Genomic DNA, 26,883 nt, shown 5'->3' on the forward strand with positions numbered 1-26,883 from the left:
ATAATAACAATAAGAATAGAATACTGTTGGTTGGAAACTAAATCATTTAAATTTCATACACAGATCTGCATTTGAATAATTAATGCAGTTTGCAAAATTGATGCCACAAATTATAGATCGCATTTTTAAAAACCTGTTAGACGTTTAGATTATCATTTAATCAAATCAGTGGTAATAATAACTAATACTTAACATTAATAGAATCAAATTTTTTTTATTCGGTACTAAATGTTCTTGTTATAGTACCTGAAAATATTTTATTTCCTTTGGTAGAAATTAATGGTCTTTATAACCATCGTATTTATCGAAAATTTTAGAAGAAAATAACATCAAAACGGCCACAAAGCGACATTTTTATGAAACCTGTCATTAGATCCTTGTCAAGGTAACATGAAAAAATAATAGAAGGAAAAGAAAAATTCTTTTTTCCCGAACATCCTGCGTCAGAGGGTCGTACATATTCACGTTCGTAAAAAAATAAATATGTTTTTGATTCTGTAATCATTTTAGAAACCGAGGAAACAAATTACACTTTTTCAACTTGTCAAGTACCGCGGTTGTGAAAGAAAGGAAACGGAGGCTTGTCTTAAAAATAAAATTGTCACGTCCCTTGAATAACCTTATGATTTTTGCTATCATTTTTTGTTGCACAGATATCGTATATTATAGCGTTTTTTTGTAGCGGGTACATTTTTTAAGACTTATCTTAAAATATTTATTACCTTTTCATAACCGTTTAACGGTTTGCTTCTTATCTTTACTTTTCTATTTTAATTTAAAACAATATTTCTGACTTTTATTTATGATAATAGATATTCATTTTACCATTTTCTTACTTTAAAACAACCGTGTATCAACTATTCCATCTTTTATATTAAGGCTGCTCTTTGAATGCTCTTCTGTCGTTTAAAGTAACCGCTTTTAGTAATTTGTTATTTTTTTAGCAAATATTAACAATTAGTTAGATTTTTTCGCAAATAGCAAATGTTATCAAAAAATTAGCTTTTATTTATAGCTATTACTCATTGGGGAAATGGGTGTTGTTTTAGGTTTTTTTTTTATGTCCGCTCTCTCTACGACTAGATCAACTAGATCAATTTCAACAGCATAATCACAAATAAAGAGTTGTAATAGTTATAAAAAATCAGGCTAACATAAGCATTAATATATAAGCGGCGCAACAAGATCAAATAAAAAGAGTGCAGACGAAATTTTGAACTTCTAGGAATTGATTGTCCGCCAAAGTACATTTTTAGTGTTTATGTATAATATTAATTTAAATTATTTTAATGTTCTTTAAATTATTAGCTTATTAAGAATTACTGTCTTGGCTGGCGATTTTAGTGTAAATAGGAATATAATAGGTATACTAAGAAAGGGAAAGAAGTCTGTGACTTAAGAGACGTATTATATAGGCTGGAATTAAAAACCAATCTAGCCCATTGGACGGCATGAGGATGGGCACGAAGTCATGAAACTTAGCTTAACTTTACGTTAATTAACATTCTAATTTAAGTGGAGAAACTTAGCTTAACGTTACGTTAATTAACATTCTAATTTAAGCGGAAAAACTTAGCTTAACTTTACGTTAATTAACATTCTAATTTAAATGCAGAAACTTAGCTTAACTTTACGCTAATTAACATTCTAATTTAAGTGGAGAAACTTAGCTTAACTTTAATAGGCAATTTCATTAGCTGGCTCTGACGTCATAGGTCACATGTGTGGGTATGGGAGGTGTTCTTCTTCTTGAAATGCAAGTACCCAATTGGGTATACTATAGCCTACGTCACAGGTTGTATTATTCCTACTAAATTTAACCCATGAACGGCATTTTCTGCGAGCCTAACTTCAAGCCACAAATAAACAAACGAAGTGTTTGATCGTTTAAATAGCTGCTCGCCAGATTTTATTGCATTATAAAGAAAAGTAATTGATATTCGATTTTTGATTAATAATTGATTTATGTGGATAGTGGCATTTATGTGGATAGTGGCATAGAATTTAGCATTGCGTCATGGTAAATGTTATTCCTACTAAGTGGAAGTAGTTGCGTTTTTTTTATATTATACCCAATTCTCGAAAAAAATAATAAAATTCTAGCATCGAGACTTATAATAAAATAATCATTTTTAAGATCTTAAAGCAACTCCGCAATCGACAAATATTTACAAAGATTTTGTTGAATTCATCTAGAAGCTTAAATAACATTCATTCAACCTCTTGGATTTAAATTCGTATTTTGCGAAATTAATATTTTAAAAAGCGTAAACTAACGAAACTATTGCGTTTAAGATATTGAAAGCTCATAACAGCAATCTATGTTGCCATCAGAAAGCACTTTGAAAAACCATTTCATCCAAGTTAAAACATATAGATCACTATCTCTACTCAATGAATACTTATCCGGCAAGATTGAAATTCGAATGCGGGAAAATAACTTTTTCTTTCTTTTTTTCGTATGGCAACAACGGAAAGGCATTATTTGTAATCATATTAAATTTAAATAACAGCACAAAACCGTGTGACCTTTTAGAAAGAAAGTAAAAAAACGTATTATCTCGCGAATTGGATTCATTTAAATATCTGTGAGATTTTTATGAGGTCACATTCGCGCATGCGAGTGCAACATTCTTGTGTTAATAGGATTTTTTTTTTCTTCTTATCTTAACCATTTTAATTTAGAAAAGGAAAAAAACAAAATTAATCTTAAGTTTACTTTAATTTTTACTTCATTTTTACTAGTCAACAAAATCAATCCAATATTATTGTTTTTTTTTTATAGCTTCAGTTTATTGAGCACTCTGTGAAGCAACAAATAATTCACAGAAACATAACGCATTAAATATATGCTAAGAGAATAAAGAGTTTAAAAATGTGTTTTTTTTAAACAAAGAATTTACTGCGCAATTTTCATAAAACAAAGATATGTCTGCGCATTTGCATATTACGCAGAGAAAAATTTATGGTCGAAACTACCAGAATGTGGTAAAATTTACCGCGTTGTTACTTCTATGCAAACACCAAAAAGCTCAGCAATTTTTACTGAAATGCCTTGGTAATGATTTTGGTAAAATTAACAATAAAATATAGTTTAATAGATAAAATTAGGTAAATGTGGTTAAATTTGGTAATTTTATCATGATACTTTAGAGCTTGGCATAAAAAACATTTATTTGATTAAATTTGCTCCTTAGTTTCGTGTGTTTTTATTAAATGTGTGGTAATGGAAGCATCTTGGAAATGATTTTGGTAAAATTAACAATAAAATATAGTTTTATAATTTGAGATAAAATTTAGAAAATGTGGTAAAATTTAGCAATTTTATCAGGATGCTTTAGAACAGCAAGGTGTAAAAATCATTCATTCGGTGAAATGTACTTTTTAATTTGTATTTTTTACCAAATGTGTGATATTAAGCACTATAATTTAGAAAACCAGAATTTATGGTAGAGTGTTACAATGTGGACGGAAAAATTACCAAATGAATGGTTTAAATACCGTTATTTTTGTTTAACCAGAATTACGTGTTTTTTTTTTTCGTTCAGAAATTTCATTATCATACATTAAGGTACAGAACTAGAATTTCTTTTTCTCAGTGTAGAATTATTTTTTTCTGAAATGTATCATAAACAATTCAAGTTTGCCACAAGTGGTTTTAAGGGAAATAACTTAATAAATATAATATTTTCCTCTATTAATAAGACTTATTACTTATAACTTATACTTTAAAAAGTAAAAGCAAAACAAAATTATATAAGAAAAGCTCGATTGACGAATAAGTGAACGCTGAAGGATAAGGGCGCAAGTCTGAGGGAAATAAAATTTACAAAAATGAGCGAAATTTGTCCTAAAATAAGCATATTATTTAGAAAATAAAATTATAAATACAATAAGAAATATATTTTAAACTATTCTTGGATCAATTTAATAAGCTTCTTGCACAAAAACGTAGTTTTTAATAAAAAAAATATCACCGGTATAAGTTTAAGTGTCTTTTAAGATAATATTTAATTAGATGCATAACAGTAAATATTTATTCAGCAATTTGTTATTACTATAAAATAAGTATCATTTTATTTCTTCAATGCAATTAGGTTAGGTATTTCTAAAAATACTGCATTAACGGTGCCGAAGAAAAATTAATGATGAAACAAAAAAAAAGAAATTCTTAACGGTGCAATTTATTCCTATTATTATTTATTATTATTACAGTTTGAAAAAGATCAGTATCTCTTAGAGTTCATTTAAAAATATATATACTGTATTGAAAAATGTACCATCATTTAGTTTTCTTTTTGCAGTGATAAATATAGAGACACAATAATCTGAAAACTATAGAGTATTGAGTTGATTATGATATACTTTTTTGCATTATACTCTATTCGATTAAAACTTACTTTTTAGATTTGGCACCATGATACATTTTTTATATTATTCTGTTCTCAACGAAATCTTATTTTTTCAATTTAGTTCTTTAATACCTAATTAATATATTGTGTTCATGATTAAAAATTTTTATTAAAAGATACATTGATAAAAAATTATCATTTATAAAATAAAACTAGTTATTCATATAATAAACTTCTTTCCTTTTTGCATTTATATTGATAAATCATGTCTCATAATTTACAGCAAAATTGTCTATTTTTTTATCGTATATTAAATTTCTTTGATAAATAAAAGTGTTCTCTATGAATAGTTTGTTATAAATTAGTATATTAGAAGGTATACATGATAACTGTGATGCTATTCATCACATTACATTCTCTCACTCTACCTCTTTTGTTTTACCAATTACTCACTTCAGCATTTTTACTTTGTTAACTTCCATTTTAATCCCTTAAGTTTATCTATGTAAGCTATAAGCTAATTCCTTCATCTTCATATCTTTCTGTTTTATGCTTTGAACGCTTCCAGAATTTTCGAATTGTCAACAAACGGAAATGTCATTTCAGAGGGTTAAGAGGATACTTGTGAAATTTTTATAAGTTTGAAATTGGATTGGATTTTTATGCCTATGTGATAAAAAAATAAAGAAGATTGAAATGGAAAGTATCAATGTCGTTTCGTAGTTAATTTTCTACCTTCTCACTATCACCTTAAACTAAACGTTGTTATTTACGAGAGAATATATGTAAAATACAAAGAAATTAATGAATTTGCAAAGGATATTTTAATAACACAATTTTTTTAAAAAAAAGAATATTTAATTAATTTACGTTTACTTTGCTATTTTGGAATATTTAAATTGTTTTTACCAATAACTTCCAATTAAGGTTTGACGTGAAACACTGTTCATCATACCTAGTCAACAATAAAATTGTTATTTCGTTCGTCTCTTATAAATATTTCTCAACCGTGATCAACTAATTGCGGATGTAAAACTAAACACAATCATTTATTAAGATATGTAAGACTCGAGAAATATATAATTATTAAAATTTATTATTTCATCATTGCGATTTATAAGACATGCTGGCCTATCTTGCTGGTTCAACGTGACTTAAGCTCGCCAAACAGGTGTTCCAGTCAACTGCTTTTACACTTCTCGTGTGATGTAAAATAGTTGGAATTTTCCAGTGGAGAGAGAAGAAGAAATAAATAGCTTGCATTTAAGATTTCACTGCTGCCATCTAGCGACAATATTTTGAACGCTTAAGAGAGACTTTTCCTTTAGGAATTAGTTAAAAAATAATTTTTGTTTGTTTGTTAAGTAATGATTATATTCAAATAAATGTAATTCGTGAAGTGCGAGGAGCCTTTTTTTATTTATTAGATCAGACTTAGGAAGTTATAAATTTATTTTACGCTTTTTTATTTAGCTGCACTCTTAAAGTTCTATTAAAATGAAGTTCCTATCAACTTATCTATTAATTTTACTATTTAACTATTATTTCTTTTCTTTAAAGTAGCTACTTAAAAGAAGAGAAATATTTTACAAAAAAAAAAAGAGAATTTCATTATTTATTTATTTCTATTTTTACCAAATTTCTTTTTCCCTCCAAAACTGCTTTATAAAAAAGCGCAAAAAAAGAAAAAAAAAGTAATTGTCCTCTACAATTGTTTTTCTAGACATTTACAAACAAAGTAAAAAGAGGAACGAAAACTTAATTACTGTAGTTTGATAATTGTAGTTTAAATTTCACTTATTTTACACTAAAGCATTTTCTTAAAAGTTATTTATTTGGACCGATGTTGTAACAAAAAAGAAAAAAAANAAAAAAAAAAAAAAAAAAAAAAAAAAAAAAAAAAAAAAAAAAAATAGGGAGAAATTTAAGATGTGAAAAAGTGAAAAAGAACGTCATGATCTAAATAATAAACATAATTTTAAAACTATACTCTGCTGTAATTTTTTAAATTTATCAGTTAAAAATATCATAAAAATAATAATAAATTTAAACATTCATTAAAATTATAAAACATTTTTTTTTCAAGAGCAGATTTTTTTCGTCTTTGGCAGTAAGCTATTTTATCTTTCATAATACATAAAGACAATTTTAAAATTTTTACAGACCAAGTTAGGAATTTTAACATTTTAAACTTTCTTACGAAACCGCATTTTACAAAACGGGAATTAGAGAAAAAATAAGATAGCATCATGCTTGTTCAGAAATTTCTTCAATTAATTCCCCTATCTTATTATAATCAAGTATCCCATGGTTATACTATTTGCATTTGAAAAAGAAATTGACATATATAGGGTTTTCCGTAACCCCCACCCTTAATATATATTTTTAGAATCTTTGTCAAAAATAAAGTTGTAAAAGTATGCAGATTTGAGGTCGGAAATTAATATTTAAAATAGGAAAATGAATTCGCATCAAAATATAATGAATCATTAATAAAAGATTAACTAGTTTGCTTGCAATCTACAATTTGGAGGTGTTTTTAAAAGTAGTTTTTTACCTCATCTCTTCCCTGAACAATCAAATTGGTTTTGATATTTAAAGTCTCGATTTCCTCGTTATAGAATCGTCGAGTTTTGATACTATTTTTCCAGCACAAATTTTAATTCCTGACCCCTAGTGTAGATATTTTTTATTTATTTAATATTTGAGAAGATGTCTAAAAATTTATATTAAAGACACCCAACCATTTAACAGCAACCGCTTAATTCCAGATGTCAAATATCTTTTATCTAATTTAATTTTTTTTAAGGGAAAAAAATGGGCAATAAGTGCATTTTTGGAAACTTTAATTTACAAAACTTTTTTTTTATGCTTTAATTTTTGGTCATCATAATTATTTTTTAGCCATTGCGATTGGATAGGTTTCAACTTAACAATAACAATTTTTTATAATATAGCGCTTTATCTAGTGATTGACTTTAAAACCATTTAAATATTTTTTAAAACTTATTTATACAGTAAATGCCTTATTTTGTTCAAACATCTTATTTTTATAAAATAAAAACAATAATAAATTCAAATACAGATGATCAAGATGCTTTACAGAAGAGATTTAACAAAGCTTCAGCCTTTTAACCCTTTATTATTAAGCCTATTTTTAATACCTTTTTCTTTATTCTGTACTAATTTAGGTCAAAACAAGTAAAAAATATAATATTTAACATTTTAATAATTTTTAGTTAAGAAAACACAGCATGAAATATCGGGATATTTTTCTGCGTCAAATGTGAAATCATCCAAACACAGCGCACTCCCATACGATACTAAAGTTATTTAAATCTAAGAGATTTCATTTACGAAATCAATTATTGATAAACTTTTGAATATGAATGAAAAAAAAATTTTATCGAACTATTTTTGTTAGATTTTTTATTTTAATACAAATTTAATNTTATTTAAAAGTTCAATAGTAATTGCTGATTTCAGTTCTATTGAAATAAAAACAATTTAAACTAGAAGTTCTTTACACATTCTTTATTGATTTTTATTTAAATTTTTCTATATCAGGTACATTTATGTAAACTTGTCCATTTAATAGCCAAAGTGCACTATTCATTTTTTTCAGATAAATTGCATTTATCAGATAAAGTCCATTCATTTTCAACGTTATAAGGTATATTTAATAATGAATATTAATAGTTAAGTCTATTGCGCATACATTGTATTGTCTACAAAAGTTTCTGAAAAGAAATTTAGGCCTTGTGTGAATATCGGGGGCCTGTACTTTAAATTAATTATAATTGAAAACGACTTACTTTCATCTGCGTTTTCTAAGCGGATCTCAACATATTCATCTCTATCAGATCTGCTATGCTCATGATAGAATCCAAGTGCATGCATGAATTCATGCATTATTGTACCAACATAATCACACCCATCTGTGAGTGATAAGGGCTGTGGCTGTTTATCAAGCTCCTGTTTTCCCACGTATGAGGTACATCTAAAGTAAAAAAGAAAAAAAAATTCGGAATCTGAGCTATTTAAAGGACTAAGAAGCTTCACTCAATAATTACCGTGATTGCCTCGCATTCCTCATTGCTTATTTTTTAAACGCCAACGCAAAAAAATCAGTTTATGAAACAGCTTAAAAATCAGTTTATATCAGTCAAAGAAATGTTTATAAACTAAGTAATTATAAGTTTTTGAACGATTTTTTGTTAATACGTTAATCGTAAGGAACTGAACGTTTACGTAAATTTGAATAATAGTCATCTGCATTTAGAAAAATAAATAAATGGGTGATTCCTAGGAAACATGACAATTCGGACCAAAACACTTCTTCAAGTTTAAAGTCTTCAAAACAATCAAATTTTTTTTTGTTTATTTATTTAGTAAAACATTTATTAATATCTTACAGAGAGCAGTGTAGTTTATTTACATTCACTCAAGAAAAAAAATAAAATAGAAATTCACCAAATCTTGAATGCCAGGAAAAATGACATATTACCTTAGAAGTTTAAAAAACAGTCATTTTAAGTTAATAGTAAGTAACTCAACTTAAGCCTTTATGTTAGATGGACCATAAATTGCTTAAATTAATTCTTTTTATCCCACTGTAGATACAGATATGTACAGAATAAAATTGTGTATAATAATCAATCATTAAATAAATAAATAACTTTGATTACATCCAAGCATATTACAATCATACATAAACTTGGTATTAGGTTAATATTTGCTTTCCCTCTTTACAGTATTAGCAGTTAAAAAGAATTTCTGGTAAAACTTCAATGTCCTGGCATTCATAAGCCAGGAAAATGACAGCCAGGATAATGACAAATTCGCCATTTTATAATATATAACTTTACTTTAATTTAATATTTTGGCCGAGGACGTTTATATTCTGCAGATAACAACAGTATTTCTTAAAATAACTCAGATAAATCTATGTAGTTTTTGTTATTAATGATTTCAAGAAGCCAGGAAAATGACATCATAAAAACCTACTCACCTTGAAAAAATTTTTGAAATAGATTTTGAGCCAGAAAAGTGGTTCTTTATTCATGCAACAAGACATGTTCAGATAGGAGGGTATCTAATCAATCTATTAACATAAGATATTGATTCCTGGCGCTATCTATTTTGGTTATAAATCATTAAATAAAAGAAGCCAGGAAAATGACAGATTTTCATGGGCCAAACAAATTATTGACAGAAAAAATTATTTTAAACGAAGTTTTAGTAAACAATACCCTCTGCGTATATTCTAGAAAGGCTTACATAGGATAAGATAATAAAAAAATTAGATTTTGAAAAATGTATGGGAAGTTTTGAAGCTAGTTATTATTGGAAATATTGTTTGGGACATGCCAGGAAAATGACATTTTGATATTCAATTAAATTTTTTAAGTATACATAACAGTCAATGCTAGTGCAAAGTCATTTTAAAATGATAACAGCATTGCTATTTATTAATTTTTTTTTAAAAAAAAGTTCTTTTAGTTTTATAGTATTAGATCTTGGAGCAAGGGACAGTGAATTGTCATGTTTCATGAGAATCACCCATATAACGTCGTTGCCGAGTGGAAGGATTAAAACAGGTCTTAGGCCGGGAAGGAGGGTACAAAATTTATTTATTAATTATTAGACAGAGCAGTCATGTAAGCTTTTTATGTTACATATATATAGTTTTGTATCGATATAGCTTTGCGTAGAAGCCTTTCCTTATTTTAACCGCTGAGATTACAGTAAGTAAAAGTAAGTAAATCAACTTAACAATTGTAAACTCAAATACATATGTAATTTTCCATAAATTTAGCTTTACGTGAAAGCATTTCCTAGTTTTAATAAATGATCTTAATATTTATTTCCATTATTTTTTAACCATTGAGATTACAGTAAGTAAAAGTAAATAAATCAACTTAACAATTGAAAACTTAAAAACATACGTAATCTTCCATCAATTTAGCTCTACGTGAAAGCATTTCCTTATTTTTATAAAGTGGTCTTTACGTTTATTTCAAATATTTTTTAACCATTGAGATTACAGTAAGCTAAAGTAAATAAATTAACTTAGCAATTACCTACTTTATAACATCGTATAGGAGTAATTAACTTCAAAAACTAGTATTATTGCCAAGTAAATCCTTTGAAAACTTTTTTTTCCTTCATAAATACCTCATTACATTCAAACATTCCATTAGAACAAAAGTTTTACTCAAATAAGTAGCTTTACAGAAGTGACCTAACAAAGCTTCTCTTTTCAATCTGATCTCACTTCATTCATTCAATCTTACTCATCTCCAGCAATTTACAACTCTCGCACTAGACTTGAAAGAATTTTTATAGCCAATGAAACTAAGAAACCGTAGCCTTAACGGTCATCTCAACTTCATAAATTTCTTATGAGCGTGAGGTTATAAGGTTTAAAGACTGAATCAACTGAAAAAGCTCGATTGTTGTTGTTTCTAATCTAGACCACCCGTAGCGTTATCCTCTGCAACCATTCTTCTTTTTTTCAAGAATCGATTCTTTTTTATACACTCTGCCGCTATTTATTGTTATTTTTTTAACAAATAATAAAATATGAGCGTTTAAATTGCTTAGCAATAAGCACAAACACAAACGTGGCTGGATTATATTAATTTTTTCACCGCTTTTTTGTTATTTCGTGGAATAGTTTCTTAGAAAATATGCGGGACGTCTCTAATAAATTGGAATTTCCACAAATAGTGTTGGGTTTATTTTTCTTTTCTTATTTCCACCATCGTGTTCATAAAAAGAGTATTATTGACTAGACTTCGTTTTAAAAAAATGGAAATTGATAGTTTGATGTAGAATGCCGAATAAGAAAATTCAAAGGAAATCAAATTATTATTATAAATAATAATTATTATTATAATTTTTTACTGACATGTTTAAACGCGAGTCATATCTCTGAAGTTGGAAAACAACCTTTTTTATCATTTTGACGCAGAAATTTTCTTAAACATATATCTCATACTTTTTGATTATTATTTTGTATTGATTTTTGTCAAAATATTACACAATATAAAATAAAACATATCGTTCGAAAGTGCATAGAAAACACTTAATTTCTAGATCAATTTACGGTATATTTAATGTGACAAAAGATCCTTCACGAAAGGCCCACATGCTCTGTAAAAAAATTCTGGATCAAAATATGGTATAAAGTACTTCAGGCACTTTGGGTGCATTATCCGTAAAATGCATTATACTGTGGAATCTATTTTTACCGTAAAATATTGTATCATAATTTTAACTGTAATATTTATTTAGTGATTTTATGGTAATTATTACTGTAAAAATTTCGGTATATCAGATTTTTTGTTTCGTAACATGTTCCGGTAAAAATAATGAATTTTAAGTAGAAAAAAAGTGACGGCAATTTTACCGAATTCATTAGTGCATTTTAAACCACACTTTAACCCTTCGACGTTTAAAACTAAGGGAATAGTTGCATTTTTAATATTATTATAATGTAATTCTACGCTAGATTTTAAGATAAAGTTTAGAAAGGTCGTCAGATCTTATTAACCGTTTTTCAATTATTATTGTTGTGCAAATAACGTTAATATACTCTAATAAGTTGCAGTTAAAGAGATCTGGTAAATGATTTATAACTTAATGATCAGCTTCATGCACCCTTAGCTTCATCCGCCCATTTGGTAAGCGAAAATGTTAAATTACGGGTGTGACCTCATCAAATTTGTTTGAACAATATATTGTTATAACTATATATTGTTATAACAATATAATTGTTATTTTAAAAATTATTACTTAGAAAAATTATTTCTGCTTTCTGATAGATCTAAATATTTATAATACTAATAGATAATAATATTCGGACGTGGGAAGTAGAGGCACAAGCGTAAGCAAACAGAATTTCTTGTACTACATACATGCTAAGTAAATAATTTTAACTTTAGGGGAAAAATTGTGTTTTGCCAAGAAACGACAATTATTGCGAAGCAATTATGGGGGTTGGTGAGCGGCAGCGAGAAGGGGGCTCAACCCCCTAGTAATATTATATGAGGAAAAAAAACAATGACAATTACTTTATTTAGTAGTTTTGCTGCGTTCATACAGGAATCAAGCAAACAGTATATTGATTTGAAAACAAAATCAAAGAAAAATCCTTACAACAGCAGGTCTCAAATGGTGTTCCTCGGAATCCTGGACTTCCATTGAAGAATCAAAAGGGTTCCATGAGTTGGTACTTATTTTTTTTATAAGTTATGAGTTTTAAAACCCCTGATTATATTTAGATCAAACCTACATTTCAAAATTTATTTAAACTTTCAGGTTGCATTTATGAAATTACATCACGTAAAATGCCAATGAAATAAAAATGGCATTTTTGAACAGAAAATGTTACTAATTGAACAAATAATGAAAGCAACAAGCATAGAAAACATATTGCGTCAGTATTTCCGACCGTACTTTTCAAATCTAAATAATAAAAAAACTCTATTCTTCAGTAAAGAAATATGTTTTCCTAAAAACTATTTTCAACGTTTATAGAGCAGTTCTTTTAAGTTTTCATCTCGAAGTAAACCATAATTCGGCTTATTTCTTTCATTTTCAGCTTATTTATGAACATTAAAAAACAAATTCATAGCTACACTATATATATCACAATGACTGCAAATTTAACTGTACGGCATAAACCAAATTTAAGAATATTAATGATAAAATAACAAAAAATCTACATCCCTTTAACTAAATATTTTAAAGATTGTCTCTTTTTAAGTTATAACGTTCACAATTACCTTAAAAAATAAACTTCATTTATAAAATCAGAGTTCTGCCAAAAATCATTTGATTATTTAGAATTCTGAAACCGAAAAAAAAAACGGAAATGCTGTTTTCGAAAATATCAAATTTGACTGTATTTCTGTACAATAAAAATCTGCATACCTCTAATTAAATATTTTAAAAATTGCCCTTTTTTAGGTTAGGTTTTTTAGGTTCACAATTACCTTAATAAATAAGCTTTTTTTATAAAGCCTGGATTCTGCAGAAATTTGTTTGATTATTTATTGTTCTGCAGCCGAAAAAAAATCAGGAACAGCTGCTTTAGAAAATATCAAATTTGACTGTACTATATCTAAAATTTCTGTACTATTTCTGAGCATTTTTTTCCCAGGTATGTTGGAAGCTGTTTCTCTCTGGAATCCTCATATTCTTTCTCTAATGATATTATTTTAACTGGTACGTTTGCCTTGGGAATTTTTGAATGTTATAGTCAAAAGACTGCAACTTAGAATGAGTAGAAAAAAGAAAGACAGAAGTGAAAAGTCAACATTATGCAATCATGTTTTTTACGACTTGAACTTGGTATTCCTTTGCCTCTTAAACCTCCTCGTATATTACAAACTCGTTGAAATACTGTTTTGAACTCTGCGTTAAAATTCATATGCAGCGGGAGACATTCTTTTGTAGGGGATGTTTAAGAGCAGAAGAAATCTTAAAAATTCACCATGCATTCCACGAATTTTCTTTATGAAACAAAAACCCTTTCACTTTGTTCATGGCGAAAAAAGAAAAATTCCCCCGTCATATTTGTCCTTAGAAACACTTAATTACGCACGATACAAAATAGCATTTCCAGCGCCGCTTTGGTAAAGAACCACAGGTTTGGCGACTAAAATCCCATTTGTATTCTGTCGCTGTTCTCACTAATATGTATGCTAATTTACCTGAAAAACCCTGTCGAGCTAAGAAACTTGCCTCTCTGCTGTGTAATTTAACAAAAAATATAATAGTTTTAGAAGTGTCAAACAGTTGCNGTTGTGAAAATAATCTTATTTAGTTGTACAAAGTACTTCAGAAAAGCGCTTTCGACAAAATACTAAAATAGAGATCTACTACTCGCTTCTGCCTAGCTTAATAGTATGAGATTATCGCAGCTGAATTGAACAACCTGATAATGCTCACTCTGGTTATTGTTTCCGTTTTTAAAAGCGCTATATGTTGAGCCACCTCATCTAGATTTACCATGTGACATTTTTAGCAGCAATCATTGGTCGATTTTCTAACGTTGCCATTCGGGGAGTTGTAATGAGGCTTTTTTTTGGTGCCGTGTAAGAGAAATATATATATAGATTATAATGCAATACAAATTATATTATCTCGAAATTTATTATGCAGTAGCGAAAGGTAGATTATGGGTAGACAAGCCTCAAATTTAACCGATTTAAACTGGCTTTAAACCCAATTTGAAATTTTGAAAAAATCTCTGAGATTTGTAATTTTTAGTTATCAATATTTAATTATTATATTTTTATAATTCATTTGAAACGATATATTACTATTGAAGATAAAAAAAATCTGTGGTTTGAAGCTCCTAAGTCATCCCCTAGTAATCAATAACGTAAAAACTTCGATCATTCCTGCGTTAAAATAATACATCATTAAATAAACAATAAGCGATGTGAAAAGAGTATACTTTTGGTTAAAAAAATTCTTTTTATTCTCAATAAATTAAAAATCAACGTGATTTGAAGAATTAAAGTTAAATAGAGGGGGGGGGGGAAGCTGATTTTAGTTATGGAGACGAAAAACCGATTCCTTCACAAAAATCAAATTCGTAGAAACACAAAATTATATTTATACAGCAGGTCTGCTTATGCGCATCAATCGAATCAAATGCATAAGCGAAAAACATTATGGCACAAAATATTTTTTCTACTTAAAAAAAAAAAAAAAAAAAAGACATCGAGGTAGCAGAAAAATAATGATTTTCATTATTTTCTTCAGTTGGTCAACTAGCTATATGAAATTAAAAAAAATTATCAGGAACAAACTGGACAGAAAAAGTATATCAATTTACCTATTAATAAGCCGACTTGTGATTTTTAATGCAGCTATGACAGAGAAAAATGGAAAGAAATTTGCTTGTACGCAAAATATTTTTTCAGTCGGGTTTCCTGCTGATTAAAAAAAAGTTTAACAAAAATCAGAAACGGTAGCCGACTGAAAAAAAAAACAATAAATTTATCAATCAATAAGCCGACTAGAATAATCCTCTATAACTTTAGGGGAAGGGGCAGACTGATCCCTCTGCCACCACCCCAGTCGCTACACTCCTAACTCTTGAAGATTTTTTACTTTCATACTCCTTGCATTACAGTTATTTTTAAACACCTACATTTTTTTATTTCTTGATCGAAACCCTGTAGCACAACCCCCACAAAAGTCAAAAATCAATCATAATTATCTCAAAATATTTGCCGAATATAAACTATTAAATAAGAATTTGACCTCCTTATTATCTTAAAAAATGTGTAAAAAGAAAGATATGAACTATTTTTTTAAATGAGTTGTTCTCATCAGAAGTCCACCTGATACTAAAAGTAAATAAATACTTAAGCAAATAAAAGTAATAAAAAACAGAACTGTTTAAATTTAAAAAAATCCTAATATTACGTATTAACTTTTTTTGTTTTATTTCTTAACAATATTAGCTAGTACACAACTACATTATTATTTTGTGTGCATTATCCGTATAATATATTTTCAGCATTATAGAAAGCAAAAAAAAATCTATACATAATTCAGTTTTTTTCCTTCTAATTTTATAAATTAAAAAAAAAATTGAGAAAAATAAGCAAACTATATAAAAGAAAACAGGGAAATGGTAAATTTTCGATATTCACATGTTGATTTCTATAATAGGAATGTTTTATTGTACACTTTAGTTTCACAGCTATTTTTCCGTTCAAAAACTACTTTGAGACATTCCTTTTTTATTCTTTTTTAGAGGTTAATGACGCCATGAAAATAGCCTGAAATTGTCGATACTAAGTTTCCTTACGGTAGCCGTTGGGACAACTGACGAATTTCTTACGGTAATTACAAACATCTAACTTTTTAGCGTGACATAATTAGGTTTGGGTTTTCCCCATAAATATCTCAGAATGTACGCGGTCAAAGTATAAATGAAATCATAATTTAAGCTCTCGATGTAACAGCATAGTTCATTTGACCGACGTTTAGTTTTACTTGAAATATAGTAATAGTTCCTTATAATGACAATTCACAATAGTAGCTGGAATTGTCGGTATAAGGAGTTTTTCTTTGTGAGCAAATAAAAATATAAAATTATAAAAAACTTGATTACAAAAAACTTGTATGCAATAGCTTTGTCTATAATTTTAAATGTTAGATCTCAAGAAGGAAAGCAAAATAGGGAGCATCGCGGAAATGTGATGACCGAAAGACACGTCTAAATGTTGCATATAGACTCTTATAAATGGCTGTTTTTCTTTTGTCAAGAGGAAGATAAATTTTGAATGGTGGTCACTCACATGTTTGCTATATAAAGGGTCAAGATATTAAGAAGGAAATCAGGTGAAATGATGATATTGTTTTTTTATTTTTATGCAATTAACACTACACACACACAAATAAACATGTTCTCCATTTTTCCCTTCCTCACAAAATTATTTTCTGTTTTAAATAACCGAAAAATGTATTTCTTTCTAAAAAAAACAATAAATAAATAACTAAATATATAAATTAAAAAGAAAAAAAGTCGCATTTTAATGATGATTCGAAATTTAGCTAACTTGCGAACTTCTTTTAATATAATGAACTTATATTGAGCTTTTATTGTATTAGAGAACTTAAAAAAACATATCACATAAACTTTTTTTTTAAAAATAAGAAAGAAGATAATTAATTTTTTATTGCATATTTTAACAGCATGCGCATAAGAGAACATTTTATTCGTCTTAGGCAACTCACAAACTGAGGGGACAAGTGATAAGAAAAAGGCATACAGGAAACGAATTCTTATTACGAAACAATTACTTTCACATATATCAAAAAAAAAAAAAAAAANAAAAAAAAAAAAAAAAAAAAAAAAAAAAAAAAAAAAAAAAAAAAAAAACACGAAGGAGGGGAAACCACAAATCGGCGGGAGATAAAAAAACACATAAATGCAGTTTAGTGATTAAACATATGTTACATATAAAGAAATATTTTGCCAAAAGCATGTATCCGTGTTAAATAATTTCTCTGAATTCAAAATTCTCTGATATTAGTCTTTTTTAAGAAAAAGTGTTTTTATAAGAAACATGTTAGGGCATTCTTAATAAACAGAAATGCCTTCTAAAAACCTTTAAAATAATGCATTCACTGTAATACGCCTTTCGCCTAGCTGCAGAATCGCCAACAGATGTAACAGGGTGTGAACTTGATAAGCTGTCAAGGGAGGATTCATCTGCACATTTTTTTGCCCATTTAGTCATTCGCCTAATTCCATAAGAGCCCGTTGAGGCCCAAGAATGTCATGAAGGTAAAGTCTCCAACTTCAAGCGATATATTGGTCCAATTAGTGTTAATAATTGCTGTTATAAACTCTCTATAAATTGAAAAAAAAAAAAACACTTTTTGAGGAATATTTTTAAGCAATTAGGTTATGCATTAAAATTTTTCCTAAATTGCTGAAGTAATATTAAAAACTAGCCAGAACAAAAATCCAACCTTAAACCGTTTGTGGGGTGAACACATGAAGAAAATATTGAGAGTGTTTGTTTTGTAAGCTGCAACAAATTTATTTAGTAAATATAACCAACAAATTTTAACATGAATATAAAATAAAGTTTTCTAATTGCATAGGTGTACAAAAGTGCACTTGTGTGTGAGATAAAAGTGGAGGAAGTAAAAGTGTTCGATTGAGTATTGGGTAAAATAAAAGAGATTTAGTGATGAACAATATCACAAATAATATTTATCTATATTTTAATCGGGCTGACCGGCTTGTGTAGGGGTCAGGGAAGTAGCCTTGCATCAGAAAGGTTCTGGGTTCGAATCCCAGGCGAGGCATGGATGTTCTTTCCTTCTTTGTACTATCTGCCCTTACAGTGGGAGCAATTTGGCCCTCTTAATATGGTGCCCCTGAAAGAGTGGGCAACAAATTTGCTGTTCAGATTGACCAGTATGACGACCGGTCATTCTCCAGGTGGGCATTGGAGAAGAAAAAAAATTATTGGAGAAATGAATACAATGGTATAAGAGATAATTTAAAAAAATGATTCCACCTCCTCGATAAGTTGGCCAAAAAGCAATGCACAACAAGTAATCAACTTTACACAGAATTTACTGTATAGTCTTATCTTGTTATAATGTGGAATGAAAAAATACACCCTCAAGATATTCTGTCTAACTTATCCTGAGTTTGTGTGATGTTATTTTTTAACTGTCAATATGATAATGGAAAATAAACATTTAGATGCAGGGGAAAAAAATAAACGAGTCCTATTTAACCAATCTAAAAGACGATTTATTTCGAGTTTGAAAATTAATTTCCGTATTAAATATTAACAAAATATCAAAACCGCATTGGTGTTAAAAGTGCACGCCGGTTTAAAAAAAATGCTTGAACCTATTACGATTTATAATTATATGAAAACAGTAATGCACTGAGGAACATATGATAATAGCTATTATTACCGAGAAAAGAAAAAAAAAATCAATTTAATGCATTGTCACCCAAGGAAAAAAATAGGAAATATCTAGACGAAAAAAATTTTGCATTCCTATTTTATTTTGATTTTATAAACTCGTTAATCTTAAACCAACGTAAACAATAACATTCACAATGTTTATTTTTATTTGAGAGAGAGCCTGCAATTATATAATCCTGTAGTTTGTGCCATTTCATTCATTGACCTTCTAGCAAAGAAGCTTAAGTAAAAAACAAATGTAAGTAAATAACAATCAACAGAAATCGGAAAGAAATATGGTTTTTCGTTTGTTTTTCTTCATGGAGCATTTAAAGAGATTAAAATAGTTAAATGTTATAGATAATAATAATTTGTTTGAGAATAAAATAATAAAACTTTATATTAACGTACGCTCGTAACAGGTGTATTAAAAAGTGATTCTAAACGATAGACTTAATTTATTTCCCTTTTTCTGTTTTTCTCAAAAAACAGTATCACTCACGACTTATTTTGTTATTAAGGTAATTGCGGAAATATATTTTATTTATGAATATAATGTTCGAAATTAGGTATTTTATTTTATTAGAATTATTTATGTTTGGACTTATTTTTGAATTTATATCATGAATTTAGTGTAAAATAAATGTTTGGGGGAATATTTTAGAATTTTAAAAATAAAAATGTCTTTTATATTAAAATTCCTGCGTGACTTATTTTGAAATCTTAAAATTTATAATAAAATAATTTTTCTAAAATATTTTTTATTTGCTTTATTAAAAATTAAACTTACTGTTTTTATTAATTTATGATTAACGTCAAGTATTCGCATACTTAAAAAGGGAAGAAGGAAAAGAAAAAGAAAAAAAGAAGAAATCTTAGGATCAATTTTAATTCCTTTTGATTTCATATCTATTGACAAAATTTTTTTTTTTTAAATATTTTTTCAAAATTCAATCTTGATTAAGCTTTGAATACGAGAAGATAAGAATTAATTTTGAAAAATAATACAATTTAAATATCACTTAAGTTATATTAGTCAAAATACTCTTATTACTTTAACTTTAATAAGCCGCCTTTGTTAGTCAGTTGGTTCGCTCCAATTCTGTTGGTTTGAACAAGCTATTTTTTTCTACCACTTCTTATTGTAGTCTGTCTCCTTTGAAATCTGATATTTTAAATCGATATTTCTCGAAGCCAAATTGGCTCAAGAAATTGTTTCCCTCCAATTCTATTGGTTTGAACAAGTTATTTTTTTTCTACCACTTCTTCTCGTAGTCTGTCTCCTTTGAAATCTGATACTTTAAATCGATATTTCTTGAAGCCAAATTGGCTCAAGAAATTGGTTCGCTCCAATTCTATTGGTTTTAACAGCTATTTTTTTCTACCACTTCTTATCGTAGTCTGTGTCTTTTGAAATCCGATATTTTAAATCGATATTTCTTGAAGCCAAATTGGCTCAAGAAATTGGTTCCCTCCAATTCTGTTGGTTTGAACAAGTTATTTTTTTCTACCACTTCTTCTCGTAGTCTGTCTCCTTTGAAATCTGATACTTTAAATCGATATTTCTTGAAGCCAAATTGGCTCAAGAAATTGGTTCGCTCCAATTCTATTGGTTTTAACAGCTATTTTTTTCTACCACTTCTTATCGCAGTCTGTGTCTTTTGAAATCTGATATTTTAAATCGATATTTCTTGAAGCCAAATTGGATCAAGAAATCGGTTCGCTCCTATTCTGTTGGTTTGAACAAGGTATTTTTTTCTACCACTTCTTATCGCAGTCTGTATCTTTTGAAATCTGATATTTTAAATCGATATTTCTTGAAGCCAAATTGGCTCAAGAAATCGGTTCGTTCCTGTTCTGTTGGTTTGAACAAGCAATTTTTTCCTACCACTTCTTATCGCAGTCTGTGTCTTTTGAAATCTGATATTTTAAATCGATATTTCTTGAAGCAAATTGTCTCAGGGGTTAGAGCGTTCGCCTCCCAATAAGGTATCCCAGCGGTGGCAGGTTCGAATTCCAGCGGTAGCAGGTTGATACAAATTCTACTCCCAGCTCGCACCGACCACAGTGTTGACGTAAAATATCCTTAGTGGTTGACGGATCATAGGTTTGAATGAACCTTTGCCATCGGACTAACCGTGGGAGTTTTTCGTGGTTTAATCCACATTTAACAGAAATGCGGGGTAGTTCAATCAAAAAAGTCCTGCATGAAAACTAGTTTGCCACAATGTTTGATCCAGGAGTTCCCTTGTTCCATTGGTTTGAGCAAGATATTTTGAAGTTGGGTTCAAAACTACTTGGCTATGGTGATGATCATTGGTAGTCGCAAACTTAGAATTTGGTCAGATGTGTAACACCGGTTACAAAATAAAATCACCATTTCTTAAACTTACTTTAAAACGAAATTAATCCAATTAATTACAAATTAATTGGAGTATGAGACAATTACAATAACTAATAGTCTGCATTGAAGTAATAAAATACTGATTTTTCCATATATTGAATTATTTTTTATGTCTAACAGGACCTTCTATGGGCCGAAACGAATGTTGCTCCCTAAAATTGTTCCTCATAAGGCATACATCCCACTAGTTTATTTCAAAATTGGCGAGTCACACTTCCCTAGTTTCCCTTGTAAGTATAACTACAAATTCTAAATCAGTATTTTTTATTATTCTGAATGCTTAAAATTAAGGGAAATAAATACATTCATTTCTTTTAATTTTAGGTACATAATTAAAGATAACGTTTACTATTGATTTCATGATCTATTATTAAAGAAAATCTCGTTAAGAGAACAAATATTTTAAACTAAATATCAAATATCAGTTTTTGTTTACCTAAAAGTTTCTGTCATCAAAGGAGTAAACTTTATCTATTTAGCTTAAATAACAATAAAATGATTTTAAATAACAATTACTATTATTATAAGAAGTTTGTTGTAAACAACAATTTGAAAGAATTTAAAGTCAGTGAGGGAAAAAAAAAGATTACGAAATATATAACTGTTACCTGAAGTGTTGGATCTCCTTTTTCGATGGCATTTAATTCTTCTTGGAAGAACTGAATCACCCTTGGTGAATTCTGGCCATCCAACGGTCCAAAAACATCTGCCAAGGCTAATCTTTTACGTTGTTTTATTTGGCGCAAAGACCTTGGCGCAGGCGGAGTATAGGGTGACAAACACTGCAAACTGCGGACACTAGACTCAAACATGTGTTCCATAATTTTCAATCCACGTAATGACATAATAAAGGGGGCGATTAAAGTTTAATCCAATTTAATGTTTCCTTAAGCTTGTAAGTAACTCATACGCACGTTTTCACACGAATCATAAATCAGATGAAAATAATCCATAAGCACATTGTTATAATCCATAAGCAATCATTGGTGTTATTAAGTGTTTCAAGTAGTTAAGACCGTTAACACAAATAATTTAGATAATATCCAAAAGAATCTCTGGCGATGTTTATTATCAGCACTTCTATCGGTACTTTCTATCAGTGGTATGTTCACCATCGGTCATGGAAGACATAGGCGACTACATGCCTGGGTCATACTTACTAGGAAGAGTCTCATCACGAAGCACGGACTCGTTATTAAACGACCCTGCCGCAAGGCCGATTGAAGAAGCCTCCCTGACAAGTTTATTTCCTTTCTTTATGATTATTTTTTTATTTAATTTTGCGCGAAGGCAAGTTCAGCACAGAAAGTTGCTAACCCGGTAAAAAAGCACTACAAGCTTCAACAACAAAGTCAAGAAAGAAAAAAAGAATCACCACGGGGAGATCAAAATATTATCATAAAAAAAACTGCATGTGAGAATAATATCTGACTACATTTTCAGGAAGAGATTTGGGAAAGAATGCCATACCCCCTTAAGGCAGCGGACAAACATTTAGAAAGAAGAAAGATCATCTGCATAGTATGCTGTCTGTTTGTTAATTACTACCAAGTTCTATAGTTCCGAAAGCGAAACCTTTCTTTAGAACGCTGAAGTTTTTTTTTTTTTTTAGCATTAAACTACGACAATCTCTTTACCTAAACAAGTTTAATCGTTTTCGAGTCTCACTAGAAAACGATTATTTCAAAACTGGATTGGTAATAAGGAGTTTGAAATAGAAAAATAGCGCGAATTGTGAACATATCTCGATTAATAATCAGACGATAATTTCTTTTTTGTGGTTGCTAACGACATGCCTTGCTCAAATATTTTATCTTTTTCATCTAATGCTATTATTAAACAGCTGTGGCAACACCAAGGTTTGTTTCTTTGAATAGCTGTATTTCTTTTTTTTTTTTTTTTGTTGACTTCTGATTTAATCACTTATAAGAGATTTATATCCTAAAATTGGAACAGTCATATGCGGAAATAATTTAATTGCTCTATGGAAATTATTTGAAAGTTTGATAAAGTTCAGTGAACTGAAATATTAAACAATACTGGTATTCAGTTTAATCAAATAAAAATGATTGTCTAAAATTAATAACTGACTTCAAAATGGATGAATTTCCACCATAGATAGCAGTTTTAATTTATAGTTTTTGAAGAACTACAAAGAGTTTAAAAAGAGTAAAAATAGCAGTTGCTTAAGAAATTTTCTTGATAAATTATCTTTAGGAATCTTGTTGTCGTGATAAACTATCTTTAAGAATTATCAGAGGAATAAATTCTAGTGAAATTTTCACTAATCTCATAAACCAGGAATAAAATTTCTCTTAACTGCGTATAAGAGATCACAAATTAGATATTTTTTAACAATAATAGTTATAACTATGCGTATTAATTAATAACTGTATTCCAAACTAATATCCGTTTTATTAAGTCACGAATTTTTGAAAGGAGTATAAAGTCTTAGTGAACAAAAAATTTCGCCACAAAAATATGTTTCACTGCATTTCAATTTCATCAATATAATATCAATCATAATCAATTTATATTCATCGCCGATACCATACCATGCATATTCAACTATTCTACAATCAAAATTGTAAAATATAGAGTTCCAGTTATCAAAATACCGAAATAGGGTAAACAAACACAACGTAAACAATGATGAACAGCTATCATGTTGCTATTTCGGGAGGGCAACGTCAAACATATATATATATATATTTTCCAATACAGTTCAATTCCTGGGGCTTATTCTTAAATATTGGGATTCTTGCAAATCACTACAAACCAAGCATACTTTTTCTTTGTAATATTGTTCACAATAATTATCTTCCGTCATTTATTGCAATATTTTAAAGTCGATTTTTAATAACACAATTCTGTACACATTTCAAATCCAATGCCAATACCTCAGAAATTCAATACACAACTTAAATCCGAATAAGAAATTTCAACGCCAGATCTTCAACACAAGTAATGTTACATTGATGATTCGTATGAATAAAACCAAACCCTACAATGAAATGAAACCTAATGAAACTAAACAGCTCTGATGACACTTTCCAACTGAAAAAAACTAATCACTCAAACTGATCTCAGTATAAAGGCAAGGGTCCGGCCAGTGAAAACTGTAGGATTATTTTGAATAAGCCGAAATAAAGCCGGAAATTAGATGAACATTTTTGGGCGGAAAACAAACTAAAAAGGAAAACAGTATTGTGAGAGGGCATGCCTGAATTCTATTATTGTGGGCCTTTTAATTGGTAGGACCTAGGAGAGGAAACCGGCGAATGGAATTTCGAATATCCGGGAAATATTAAACCATCTCTTGTTCTGCTGGTTTTGAAAGCAGCCATGTGATGCGGTGAAAAGTTAGTGAATGATATGGGATGATAATGAATCGTATGACAGCTCGATGTTGCCACTTTTAAACTTGAAATGAAATGCCCGTTGAATTTAAATTTCGGATCAAAATGGCTGTGTTATTTTTTTGATTATTTTTTGCTGAAAGTTAGAGGTCACTGCTCACGAATGACAGGACTATGAGGCTCATTTTTGTTAGGTTTGATGATAGATTGATTTATTCATGCCAATTTTAAAACTGGAAACTTGTATCCCATAATTAAATTTATATGAAAGTTGAAACTAGAACCGTGGTGGTACAGGGGATAGAGCTCTTGCCTCCCACTGAAGTGACCCGGGTTCTAATCTCAGCGATTGCTGGTCGAAACGAATTCCGTACCCGGATCATGGGTTAGACTCCCTTGTCCGCCAGGCTAACAGTGGAAGGTTTTCTGTAGTTTTCCTCCCCATATAACGCAAAAAGCGAGTTAGTACCATCAAAGGCAAATTTCCCCCACTACATAATTCTGGCATCAACTTGTCTTCTGGATTGGGTTCAAAATTACAAAGCTACTGTGTTGAACATTGGTAGTCGTAAACTCCAAATTGGATCGCTTGTTCAACAACGGTGATAGAAAAAAATTATAAAATCTTGGATGTAAAATCTCAAACGGTTTACAATTAACAAAAGGTGTTTAAATACTAACTTTATAAGTAAATTAATCTTAAACATTGAATAACAAAATTAAGTAAAAGCTTAAGTTAAACTTAAATGTATTCTGAAATGCTCTACAGAATTTCATATTGAATTTAAAATCAATTGCATCCATAAATGCAGTATAATCAAAAAGACGTAAAAACTTCTCGATAAGACGACATAAAAAATAAATAAGACAGAAGAAGAAGAAATAAGAATAAAGAAGATATAAAAAACGCTTTTTTAAAAAAAAAACGTAAAATGAGCTACAAAATAATTAAGAAGTGAAATGAAGGACAATAGAAAGAAGATATGGACTGAGGAACACGTTTCGTGTTTAACATGATTTTATAATTTAGTATGGCTTTTTTATCTATTAAATTCTCTGCATTTAGAAAAAAAATTTAAAACATGTCTTAACATGTGTATTTTTTTTTATTTTATTTGAGTATCATATTTTTAGCAAAATAAAACTTGATCTTAACTGAAAACCGTACCAGGTATTTTTTAATTATTAATATTAATTTTTGTACGAAGTATCTATGTTTTTTGTCAAAAATATTTTAAGGTTTTGTTTTTAAAATTAATAATACATTCTGCCCAAGCAAATTTTGATGCAAACTGATTTTGATTGTTGAATTTTTTGAAAAAAAAAACAGAATTTGGAAAACTTTTTCTTATATTTATTGAAATAATACTTTCAAAGAAAAATCAAAATATATACTTCGTATTAGTTTTTAAATAAATGTTATAGTTTTATAATAACAAAAAATGAATGTGATCTGATCACAAACATGTGAATAGGTTAAAGAAAAATGGTAATAGACCTTGTGAAACAAAAACTAATAATTATAATACTTTAAAGCTATACTGTAATTATATTACTTTTGCTAGTATTGAAATCAAATGCATCAATCATAATGAGTAATAGGACATGAAATAAGAAAAGTGAATCGCATAAAATTATACAGTTTAAGTGAGGTTTCGCATAATTTATTCAGGAAAATAAGGTGATAAGACAATCACGGATATATTTCATAATATTACTGGTTGAAATAGGGGAGAGGGGGGCACATGTGAACAATTTTTTTTATTTCTTCATTTTTCAAAAAATATCATAAATTTCTCACAGTAAAGAAGTTCATATGTTTAAGTAGTCTTTTCTTTGTCTTATGGAATTTTTTGAGATTTTTTAATAAAATATTTTTTTACTTTATGATATTTTAAAAAAATGACTTCATTTGTTCACATGTGCCCCTATTGGGGGCACATGTGAACATGCCTGGGGCACATATGAACAAGATTAAAAACACAAAGCAATCATCATATTTCAAGGGAAAAAAATCTTTAATATGACAGATATAGATACGTATCATACTGAAGGGGTTGTAGCTTACTATGCGAATTTAAACTGTACAACAGTACTGTCAATAAGAAAATAATTTTTCAGCTGTACAATAATTTTTTCACTGTTGGGTTTTTCGCAACTTCATGTTCCTCAGGAGTTGTAATGGGCCTTTTTCTTTCCTCTCTGATAATCTTTCATGCTTTTTTTTCATTTTTCTATCTTTTCATCTGTAGTTTAGCAATTCTATCTTTCTCAGGTGTATCAGTTAATATGCG

The 26,883-nt window shown here is 28.8% G+C and overlaps 1 protein-coding gene across 3 annotated transcripts in view; it reads right to left on the reverse strand.

Moving 5' to 3' along the window:
* LOC107440570 (uncharacterized) overlaps positions 1-26,883 on the reverse strand; it is a 449,104-nt gene that overhangs the window by 242,336 nt on the left and 179,885 nt on the right. Inside the window, exon 1 of one of the 3 annotated variants that reach the window (XM_043043459.2) lies at positions 21,839-22,670. The exons of the other annotated variants lie outside the window; for them this stretch is intronic. Coding sequence (XP_042899393.1) covers positions 21,839-22,075 — 237 coding nt within the window. The 5' untranslated portion in view covers positions 22,076-22,670. Of the gene's footprint in view, positions 1-21,838; positions 22,671-26,883 lie in introns of those variants that run through there. 3 annotated transcript variants of the gene reach the window in all.

This window comes from Parasteatoda tepidariorum, chromosome 8, assembly GCF_043381705.1.
Source record: "Parasteatoda tepidariorum isolate YZ-2023 chromosome 8, CAS_Ptep_4.0, whole genome shotgun sequence".
NCBI classification, from domain to species: Eukaryota; Metazoa; Arthropoda; class Arachnida; order Araneae; family Theridiidae; genus Parasteatoda; species Parasteatoda tepidariorum.